Source organism: Monomorium pharaonis, chromosome 3 (assembly GCF_013373865.1).
Source record: "Monomorium pharaonis isolate MP-MQ-018 chromosome 3, ASM1337386v2, whole genome shotgun sequence".
Classification (NCBI taxonomy): domain Eukaryota; kingdom Metazoa; phylum Arthropoda; class Insecta; order Hymenoptera; family Formicidae; genus Monomorium; species Monomorium pharaonis.
The window spans coordinates 22,255,117-22,267,375 of NC_050469.1; the positions used below are offsets into that span (position 1 = coordinate 22,255,117).

Consider the following 12,259-nt stretch of genomic DNA (forward strand, 5'->3'; position numbering starts at 1 on the left):
GGAAAAGAGGAGGAGCACGGTCTCGGGTTTAAGCCGGCAAGGTAAGCGCGCTCGGTCCGCTCGCAAGCGGAAGAACTTTTCAACGGAAGTAAGAAGGTGCATCTCTCAACGATAAAAGTTACGTGAAACCAGGCCATGCCAACAGAGCGCTTAAAAGTGATAATTCATTCGCCGAAGTCGTGGTTTCTCTCGTGTGTATGAAGTCCTTGCGGAAAAACGCGATCGCAACAGGACGACTGTCATGCCTGAAGCTACTCCGGTGTTTTAAGGTGTACAGCAAGCGGAGGCCTACGAGAGGCACTTATATATATAGAGAGAGAGAGAGAGAGACACACAGATATGCGAGCCTCTGTCTGCCGCTTGTCGCCGCGAAACCACGCTTCGTCTACTTCGCCTACCTCGTAGATACGTTCGAAAGAACTCAACGAGATATCCAAGATATATAATACAAACGTAGCTAAGTAGAACAACATTCTAACAATGTACAATAGACACAAGAACGCAAGTGTAATAGTTAAAAAACGGGAGCGGCAGTTTGTGTAAGCTCGACCATGTCGACATTTCTGACAGCACAGCAGCACGCGAGAGTAATTACGGGGGTGGGAGATCTCGGATTACGTTTAGCGCGAACGTGAAATTTGGAAAACAACGCGGAGGACAGAATCGCAAATTGATGCGTGACGAGCAGAAATAGAGATCTTGCAACAGATATCGTAAACATTCTCACATCAACATTTAGAAAAGTCGTAGAAATGTTTAAACATCAATTTCATCACGAGCACGACACTCATAGATATGAAATTAGAAAAAAAAAAAGAGATCCAATTTTCTCACGCATTTTACCTTTGACTTCGAGACGTTCGCGCTATCACCGTGGCAATGATATGCATATAACCGTTTTACGTTTAATATATGTAAAATTGAATTTCTTACGTCGCGTCGTTTGGGATTAGCATAGATTTAAATATGAATAAAGGCAGCGAGACTTCGCGGGGGCGGCGAGAGAGTAAACGCGAGAACGCGCGCATCTTCTAACGTATGCAAAGCTCGAGATCGTCGAGATCACACAAGTCGATATCAGCCTCCGGTCTAGAAAATGTTACCGCAGCGTGTTTCGCGAGCGCCGTTGAACGTCATTCCAAAAAGCGTGGATGCATAAAGAAACTGGAGTTGTATACATATATTACAAAATATAATATATATATACACAAGTCACTATAGAGCGAGAGAGCCGCATAATTATAATTTTTTTTTTCTCATTGTATACAGCACATACTGAAAACTTTTTTAGAAGGCATATATCTGATTTGATGTTTCGACCTGTAATGTCGAAGTCTGGGGCTCTGCAACGACATCGCATGGCAAGGGCCTGGCCGACCTGCAAAAGATACACACACACAAACTTTTTTTTTTCGATAGACCGCTACCGGAGTAACTAGTAAAGTAGTTGATGTAGAGAGGCATCGCGCTCTCGATGATGCTGTATCCTGAAAAGGCGCATGATACTTCAGATAGCATGGGAGCAATCGATGATCACTTTTAATTACAAGAGTCACGTTGTTTTTACGTAAACCGACACCACCACCGTCGGTTTCTTATAAGCATTATCGAAAATCGATGACGTTGTAAAGAGATTGACAATGGCGTTTGATTATGATAATGTAATGCAAGAACATTGTGAATAAATAGCACATGTGCTGCAACTAAACAAAGCGTAAATATGATATAATATTATATAAATGTATATGTTTTATAAAATAATCCCGTTATTTAAAAATAATACGTTAAAATAATACGTTTTATCAATACGTTTTAACAGTTGTTTGACAACCGGTCGGATTTACTATGTGATATCAAATTAATATAATATTTCATCGTGTATATGAGAAGAAATGCGATTTTAATTATTCAATATTAAAACCGTGGAATATTATCATAAATGCATTATTACGTGAGAATTTCTGCATCACTTGGATACGTATCTCACTTCCGGTTTCACCCACACATCTGATACTCGTGTATTAAGTGAAACTTGATAGAACTGCATCCACGTCAAATATGTGCAAACTTTAACGCTACAAATTTCATTCAAATACTCACTTCTGGCCATAATCTTCGCATAATTCCCTCGAGACCGATTCGCTACAAGCTTTTGCCATATTAATTACATTTCAGAAACTCTGTGTCATAATAGTATTACCTCGTTAAAACTTGACTATTGCGTAGCCTTATGTTAAGAGAAATCGTGAGTCGACCAACTCCAATCCATTCGTATGCTAATATTGCCGGTCGTTAACGACAAAGTTTAACGGCCTGTTTAAGACGAATCAGGAGAAGTAATTCAATGGGTAACAAAAACGTTTCGGTAAAGCGCAATTACAATTTTGTCAGAAGAACTGTAGACAGAAAAACTGCAGCTTGTTTGAAAGGTGGAACCCGAAACGTGCGCGGACAACAATTAATTAATCCCCCTGTCAAAGCCATAGGGCTTACTTATGCACAAAGTGACCTAATTAGTGATTCACTTGCCCCAATTACTTCGCTCCGCCAAACAAACGAACATCAGTAACGAGCTCGCGTTTAATATTGATTGAAAATAAGTTTAAACTTTCTTGAAAATACGAAAATATTACATGTTAAAACATGTAAATTAATACTACTTGTAAATTACTCAATTAAAACTTACAGTTTCATGATTTTCATGTTCTTCTTTGTTCTCAATTTAAACGCTTTATTTTATTTCTTTGATTTGATATTAATTATTTAATATTGATTGTTCCATTAAGCTAAATAAAAATTTGCAGTACGATAGCTTTTTCAAAGTTCTTTTGCTTGAAAAATTCCGGATTATTATGAAACAATATTTTCCACGTACATAAAGGTAACTGAATATAAAACTGAATATAAAAAAATGTATGAAACGTTAATAAAAATTTAAATGAAATGGAAATATTCAGTAAAAGATAGATAAAGAAGCATTATTACATTAAGTGATATTACTGTTTAGATAATGTTTTCCGAAATACAAAAAAAAGTTTCTTAATACGAATCTTACCAAGAAACTGAATTTTTTCTCTTTTTTACCTATATTAATGTTATTTGAGATCACGAAAAAAATACAGATGTACGAGACTACGCAGCTTACAAACTTTTATTTGCCCGTGTTTAAGCCGCATCCCAAAGCCGCACTGAGGTTTGTAAAGCGCAAGAAATTACACAAAAAAGTGCGGTATTCTCTCTAAAGAATATAAATTGAAAAAAAATCAAAATAAAAGTTTTAATTTTCTCGTTATTAGATGTAAACCATACTAAATATAAAATTTTTTATAATGTAGTGTAATAATTAAAAAACCGTGTAACAATTTCTTATTGGCTACCGTAATTTCAGTTCCTTTACATTAAAGACGAGTATTGTAGGAAGTATGCTTAAATCAATTTTATGAAAATGGTTTTAAAATTAATTTCAAGGGTAATCAAACTTTTTTGTTACTCGGAAAAATAAATTTTAAAAAGTTTATATTTTTTTGCAGTTATATTAATATTAATATATTGTATATTAAATAATTTTTTTTAATTAAAAGAACATATAACGTGTCTAAAACTGTTCAATAAATTAATACATATGGAAGTTACAGATTTAGTAAAACTTTTTAATAAAAAAATTTAATTATTTATTTAAAATAATTAAAAATAATAATTGAATTTTTTAAATATTAATTAAATGTTAAAGATTACAATTTATGCTACATTAATAAGAAATTATTACATAACTGTAAAAGTTACAATTATCGATATATATTTTTGATTCTTTTTTTATCAACTAATATTAAGTGAATTATACATTTCTTCATATAACTTTTGATATTTTCTAATGCTCGATTTTAAGGTACATTGTACATATAGTATCACGCGTGCCAAGTAGACCATCCGGATCACCACCTCGCGTCGCCATAATACGTGGTTTAACGTCACATTGTGGCTTGTATTATCGGCCAGCGAAACGTCATTAATACGACAGCTTTGACATTTCCTGTTTCAACATCCATTGTGTGTTAATAATGCCGATTGCAAGAGCTGAGCGGAAAATGGCTCCTGTTACGCGATCATAGAGCGAAACAGAACCGTTTTGAGAATTAAAAATATATTTAATTTTTAAGTAAAGTATGTTTATATTTTCTGTTATTGCAATTCACATTTTCAAGAAGAAAATGCTAAGAAGGGATAATTTTGAATTAAACAAACAATTACAAAATTAAATTGAAGAAAAATTTCTTATATCAAATTATTATTAAAAAGAAAAACAAAGAATCTAAAGTGTTCTTTACATTTATTATCTCCTCCAGTTTCACAATTACATGGTGATTTACTTATGTAACGCGCATAGAATGAATTACTCGTACATTGCAAGCATCACGTTAACATTGAAATTATGAACGCGCAATAGATATTCCGCGATATCATATTCGCTCCTGAATTTAATTTTACGCAACACGACACGCGTGTGTAATTCGAAGCGTCGTAACCCGAAACTAGTACATAGATGGGATACAAGAAACAAGACTGCACATTTCAAAAATTTATGTGAACATGTATTCGCCAGTCGCATTTTCAGCTCAATAATTACACAACCATGAACATGCTTTTATCAACTATAATTGTTACCGCAGTTGGGGCACTGAATATTCATGATTCTTCTCAAAAAGAGGATGCACAGGTGTATTTTACGTGCAAACAATGATATTACTAATATACTGTCCAAATATATCACCAACCCCGGAAACTTTCTTCGAATAATAATGTTTGAATAATAATGGAAATTAACCTTCTAACTCTTGCGATAATTATTCAAGAATAAAATATAGCAACCATATTTTAACGGCTAATTCTTCTAACTACCCGTTCTTTTTTCAAAGTTTAAACCATTGTGATAAAATACAGAAGGAAAGTTCATTTTCCGGAATAAAATATTTTCGATATTGAACACGCGGGATTTTCGTACATGTTTCACGGTGAAAAGTGTCTTGACGGTTACGATATTCGCAGACACTGCATTTAGTGAAATACAAAGTGCCACGTGGTAAAATCTCTCGTAATGGTGAGAAATGTCTGAAGATGCTCGGAGGTAATAATAACTCCTAGGATATTGCGAGATCGCCGTGATTGCGGCCTCGTAAAAACGAGCAAAGTTTACCCGCGGAAAAAACTCGCAGAGGACTCGGCGGGGGGGGGGGGACTATCTGCGCAAATTGAAGGACTCGTTTCCTTGCATCGCAGATCGCGACGCAGGCCACGCGAATAGTACCTTAATAAAATCCGACCCCAAAACTCGTCGGAAGGAAAACTCATCCGGCATCGTTTCGAAAGCTCATCTACGAACAAGCTGACGGCCAGTAACGGTTAGATGGAAAAAACGGGATGTGCAAGAAAAAAAAACAAAAAAAAACATCCTTGAGAGATAAAATAAATTTTCTCTACTTTCATCCCGGATAAAAATCGCGAAAGGTTTTCCAGATGAAAAAAAATGAAACAAGATACATCCCGAACAACATTCATCTAGCCTTTCCGGATATTTTAATTGACACAGATACCGTTACTGCGTATTCTTCTGTTACAGTTAATAAGCTATACGTTTTTTTTTAATTTAATAACACCGTTATTGTCTTAATTATTCTTTATTTAGATTATCTTGTAGTAAATGGTATTACATAGCATTCATTTATTGAAAAAAATGTAACTTGCAATATATTTTAAAATAAACTTCAAATTATAATAATTCTCTTCGACTACAAAAACAAAAATATATTTTAAAATAGATTGAAAGCGTAATTAAAAACTAAATATAGTGAAAGTCTATAAAAAATATATAACGTAAGTGTAAAATAACAGAATAATTCATAAAAATACAGCGGTGCGAAAACGAATTTTTATTCAAAAATGTCAGAAACGTATTACGAGAGATAGAAACGGTATTCTCCACACATAAATGATGGTAAAATGTCCTTTTATCGAGACGGTGCTATATGCACGTTTTGTAAACTCGATCATGTCTGCCACGCGTTAAAGCTTTCTATCGAGTTAAATATTTGAGGATGACAGGGAATCGATAATGGAAGTATCAATACATGCTTTACACGGAGACGTTTTGTATGAAGCAGCAAATATTTAAAGAACCTTGTTCAAAGAAATATTAATTTACATATACGTATATATATGTAGATAGATAAAGGTAGAAAGCAAAAGTTTTATGTGTATTTTAATTATTATTGAATTAAATGCACATAACGGACATTAAATGCGTACACCAATTATTTAATGTATCGCTTTGTAAATTATAGTGATGTATATATTAAATTTATATAAATATCAAGCATTTTTTCAATCTATTAAATATAATAAAGTAAGATTATTACTGCAGCACAAGAATGTCCGATACATTAAAAAACGAAGTTATATTGCCAAAAATATTGCACAAATTAATCGAGAGAGAAAAATGAAAATTTTAGATCGAGTATTTAATTAACTTTTTCACTGTTCTTGTATGTTTCATGAAATTTCCAAGTTTCCGAAACAAAGTTTCTGTTACTCGTACATATTTTGAAACTCAAACGGTTGTTACAGAAAATGTTGAAAAAATTAAAAACTCTTAATATCGTCAAAAAGTAATATAATATATATTAAATCGATTGCTAAATGATTTAAATTCAAACAAAATTAATATGTCGCAAGTGAAAGAGAAGAAGCATAAAATAAATAAAATTTAAAATAGATTGAAAGAGAGAGAGAGAGAGAGAGAGAGAGAGAGAGAGAGAGAGAGAGAAGGGGGGGAAAAAGGTTATAAGTATTATACGGAAAACAAAATATCAGGAACATTGCAAGCGTTTTAATAATGAAATTGACATTACAGCCGACGATAATTGCTTCTGGGAAAACTCTCTCGGTTCGCGAAAGGATCTTTTCATGTAAGATTCTGTTTTTTTTTTTTTTTTTCTATCTGTTATCGAACACAGTTTTTCAATTTATTGCTAACTCTGACTATATATATCGTATGACAGCGGTTTCCACCAAATCGGACCGCATGAGGTAAATTTGCAAGTAACTTTCGAAGGTAACAAAGAAAACGGACGGGCCGTAACTAGTTGCAATCGGCGACATATGCTACTCACGATTATTTTTTACCGAGGGATCACATTTCGTGACACGATCGTTCGTGATGGACGTAACAATACGAGTGTCGGGCTCGTCCCAAGTGGTCGTACCTAAGGCTCGATTCTTAGAAGAAATACTGATCCACAGGTGGGCGTTAAAAGATGAAAGACATGACAGGGTTGGTCGGTAAATATCCTTCTCGAACAACTTTGCCAGGAAATTCTACTACGAAAAATGTAATTTTTTCTAAGGGGATCTACTGTCAAGTTAGTCACTATGAAAAAAAAAAAATGTCATACATACAATTATTTATTAATACTCTTCTGCTTTGCGAAATTACAGGCAAACTGATAACAAAAGTATCATTTTAAAAAGTGTAACGTTACGCCCTAAACAAATTTGATTATCTATCGCTCATTATTTTATGCTAATACACAGTTTGTGATGGAAGTTAGAAAAACTAGCTGGAAAACTTCCAATTTTCTACGCAAATGTTTCCTCTTTAAACGATACTACGTTAGTCACAATATTTCCCCCTCGAGAAACGTATCGAGCAAAGTCATCTCCACTCGGTCATCTCGAACAGTCGAAGAATCAAAGATGATATTTGGAGCAAAGTGACGACGTCCGGGGAGAAATCCCGTAGTTCCGGAGAACTTCGATTTATCCGAAGTGATAAAGCACGGCGGATAAGACGTAACAACGTTTTCCTCAAGGTTGGACAAGAAGTGGTCTCGCTGACGAATGAACAACGCTTCAACATCGTACGAAAGTCCCAAAAGACTCGTGGAGACGACGGTAAAAGAGGAAGGAAATGAGGAAGCAAAAGAGGGACGCATCCACGAGGATCAAATGCCGGGAGTGAAAATCGTGCACGTGCTGTTGCTCGACGCCGAACAAAAGCTGAGAAGGGTATCCCCATAGCAACCATCGTGACAACGTTGTCCGCGCTGGGTGAGGTGAAAGAGCAAGCGATGTACGACTGGGACCGTCACGGTGACGAACGGAACAGGGAGGAAGGAAACCGAAGCATCCGCAGGATTCCCGGGGGTAAAGGAGAACTAATATCCTTTCTCTTGTACACAGCGAGAGGAATTTATGTCCGCGCGAAGACTGGATTATGGATTGAGCTCTAACCAAATGAAACTTTTTCGCCACGGCGTACATAAATATAACCGAGATATTTTTGTCGTTTCTTCAATATTACAAAGTGCTACAAATAACTAAAAAACCAGGACTGTGCTCGATATCACGCTCCTACTGCGCGTTGCCGTGCATTTTTTATCTCTTTCCACAATTAGAATACGCAAAAAGTATGTTTAAATCAAGAAACAGTAATTTGCAAGTCAATAGCAATTCTCTCTTCGGCGCGACGAAATTGTAAATTGGTCTATCTTGTTGTAGTTGTCGATATGTTTCGGGATAAGTGACATAAATGTGCGTAAAATATAATAATAACAAAACATTATGTCATTTACAAATTTAATAAGCAATTATAATAATTCTATCGTTTATAAATATTTTCAGACGCAGTACAAAATATGACGCAAATATTGAATAATAATTCTGAAAAAGGGTATATTTTTTATAATTTTTTATAACGGGATTGGTAAATATAATATAACTTTCTCTATTTTCAATACCGTGTAAGTATAAAGCATCAGGAAATATTTTTGTTTGTCAAAGAAAAGAATTTTTTTACGAATAAACGTGATTAAAAAAAAGTCAAACATCGTCTATCGTAAACAATTTATTTATGCTGCTGCATATCGCAAATTTCAATATTTGCGATATCGCGTCCGCAATCATCGAATTAAAATTTCGGTTTTTATAAATCCGGCAGAAAACAGAGGCGGCCGGATCGTGTTACCGGATGTGGGGAATATACGCGGGAATTACGGTGAAGAGATATATTCTACATAAACTTTCCATGCACACGCGTCGGGCTTACGATAAATACGACATAACTTTCGGCGACGCTTCGCATATTTTCAACACGACGTCTTGAGAACACCTCAAACACGAATTACACGAAACATAGCGAATACGAGCGTGATTTCATCCGATATCTTAAGATCTGATAATTCTAACATCCTCGTTAACATTCCGAAACGACCGCGCCCGCTGAGGAATTTCCCGCGCGAACTGGCGGACGGAGGACGCGGTCACGTGACCGAGGCACTCGCACTTGCCGATCAGTTCACGTCGTACGTTGTCGCGTCGCGTTGACGAGGGTCGCGAGTCGCGATCGCTCTGGGTTCTCACGTCTCTTTCGAACCGTTTCGCGTGAGTTTGGCGTAGTGACGAGTGTCGGGAGTCGGAATACCGAGTCCGGCGTCGCGACGCGTCGATCGATTGGCTCGTACGGTCGCGATTAGTCTGTTTTGTTTCGGTACTTGTGATCGCACGCTGTCCGTGACGTCACGCTGTCCGTGCGTCGCATCTCAGTAGGAACGTCGCATTTTCTTGCTATACAACATGATTTCGCGTGTTCCCTGACAAGCACGACGGGCGTCCCGAGCGCCACTCGACACCTGGAGCATCGAGAAGCGTCGACAGAAAGCGGCGTCGAGGAATCGCCGCGAGGTATTCGCGTCGAGACGAGGTGGCGACTCCGGTTGTTTACGCTGTTTACGGTATTCGCTCATGTCCGCCATAATCGTGACATCCGTGATTTTTGACAAATTTCTCGTCGAATGACGCCGAATCAGAGACTTCTACTAATTTAATCGTTGATTTAACTTAAGAAAATGGGTTACATACAATTTTTTTGTAAGCAATTCTGCAAATCAAATTAATTGTCGATTAATTTGTTAATGGATTAATGAAAAATTATTTGTGGAAAAAGATACATTTGCTTTTATTCTGAATATAATTATATAATTGAAATTTGGAGCGATTTATTTTTAATCTATGATTATCTTGTCAAGTAATAATTTTTTATTATTTAATACTTTAGGCACGGTTTTGCCTTGCAAACTTTTTTTCTTTAAAATACCTTGCCCGCTTTAAATTAGGTACACCATTTATATACATTTTTTAAAAATAAACAATACATAAATACATTTCTGTGCATGTAAAAAATATGTAAATTAAAGAATGATTTTATACATATAAAAAAAGTAACGTGTGTACAAGAAACAACATGTGTACAGAATGATAAAAAAGAATAACACACGATAAAGCTAGAAATTTTGCTTTAGAAAATTCTAACGATTAGATTAATCAACGATTAGATTGATTGAAGATTAAATCGAAATTTAAGCTCTGCACATAAATCGGGAATACCGAATGAATCGAGGGGCGAACTGTGCCAGTTGGTTCGCGCGACTGCGATTGCGATTGCGATTACGATTGCAATTTGACATGTCTTTCTATATCCACGGTGATTGACATCGATCGACGAGAAATTTGTTCGCGAGTTTGCGCGCTTTGCGAATGTGTCAGCGTATTTGTTGGCTTATCGCGATGGTGCGTTTCGGAGAACATCAAAGAATCGTATATAGGGCAGAGGATTTATTACAAAGGTGAAAAACATTTCGGATCCACCATATTGCCGCCTGCAACACCGGATGCGTCTGTGTGAAGTTAGCACCGCATCTTTCAAAATTGTAAGTTTTATCAAGAGTACTATTTGCACCCCAAAGAGTACTAGAGTTCCTGATAGGTATTAGCAAGAGTACCGCCGAAATATTTAGAGAAATTGCAATTTGAAAATATGAGGTGCTAACTTCCCGTGGCACCGCAACATGAAAAATATATTGTTTTAAAGATCCTATCTTAAAGTACTCGAAAAGTACTACAGTTCCTGATACATTTTAACAATAGTACCAACCGCCAAATATTATAAAAAAATTATTGAAATTTGGAGATGGCACCGCAAAATGAAAAAAATATTGTTTTAATGATCCCATCTTAAAGTACTCAAAAAGTACTAGAGTTCCTGATACATTTTAACAATAGTACCAACCGCCAAATGTTTTTAAAAAATTATTGAAATTTGGAGATGGCACCGCAAAATGAAAAAAATATTCTTTTAATGATCCTATCTTAAAGTACTCGAAAAGTACTAGAGTTCCTAATATATTTTAATAATAGTACCAACTAATAAATACTGAAAAAAAAAATTTTTTTAAGATTACAGCCTATCTTTTATAAAAGTGGCCGTAACTCCTTTGCCTTTAATTTCACAGCTTTGTGCCTTAATAACTTTCGAAAGTACTCGCTGGGGTGCCAAAAGTACTCCAATCAAAACCCGGAAATTGTAAAAAAATTTTATCTCTTTAAGGGACTGACTGTATCTAAAAGTGGCCGTAACTTTTTTGCGTCAAGTTTCACAGCTTTGTGCCTTAATAACTTTTGAAAGTACTCGCTGGGGTGCCAAAAGTACTCCAATCAAAACCCGGAAATTGTAAAAAAATTTCACCTCTCTGGAGGACTGACTGTATCTAAAAGTGACCGTAACTCCTTTGCGTCAAGTTTCACAGCTTTGTGCCTTAATGACTTTCGAAAGTACTCGCTGGGGTGCCAAAAGTACTCCAATCAAAACCCGGAAATTGTAAAAAAATTTTATCTCTCTAAGGGACGGACTGTATCTAAAAGTGGCCGTAACTCCTTTGCGTCAAGTTTCACAGCTTTGTGCCTTAATAACTTTTGAAAGTACTCGCTGGGGTGCCAAAAGTACTCCAATCAAAACCCGGAAATTGTAAAAAAATTTCACCTCTCTGGAGGACTGACTGTATCTAAAAGTGACCGTAACTCCTTTGCGTCAAGTTTCACAGCTTTGTGCCTTAATGACTTTCGAAAGTACTCGCTCGGGTGCCAAAAGTACTCGCTGGGGTGCCAAAAGTACTCCAATCAAAACCCGGAAATTGTAAAAAAATTTTATCTCTCTAAGGGACTGACTGTATCTAAAAGTGGCCGTAACTCCTTTGCGTCAAGTTTCACAGCTTTGTGCCTTAATAACTTTCGAAAGTACTCGCTGGGGTGCCAAAAGTACTCCAATCAAAACCCGGAAATTGTAAAAAAATTTTATCTCTTTAAGGGACTGACTGTATCTAAAAGTGGCCGTAACTTTTTTGCGTCAAGTTTCACAGCTTTGTGCCTTAATAAC

The 12,259-nt window shown here is 35.9% G+C and overlaps 1 protein-coding gene across 6 annotated transcripts in view; it reads right to left on the reverse strand.

Annotated features, from left to right (window-relative positions):
• LOC105834080 overlaps positions 1-12,259 on the reverse strand; it is a 134,593-nt gene that overhangs the window by 34,686 nt on the left and 87,648 nt on the right. For 2 of the 6 annotated variants that reach the window (XM_036284563.1, XM_028192148.2), the window contains exon 1: positions 1,321-3,682. The exons of 1 other annotated variant lie outside the window; for it this stretch is intronic. In XM_036284563.1, the coding sequence (XP_036140456.1) occupies positions 1,321-1,355 (35 nt within the window). In that variant the 5' untranslated portion in view covers positions 1,356-3,682. Of the gene's footprint in view, positions 1-1,276; positions 3,683-12,259 lie in introns of those variants that run through there. 3 more of the 6 variants (XM_012676300.3, XM_028192151.2, XM_028192144.2) reach the window with 3 other exon arrangements.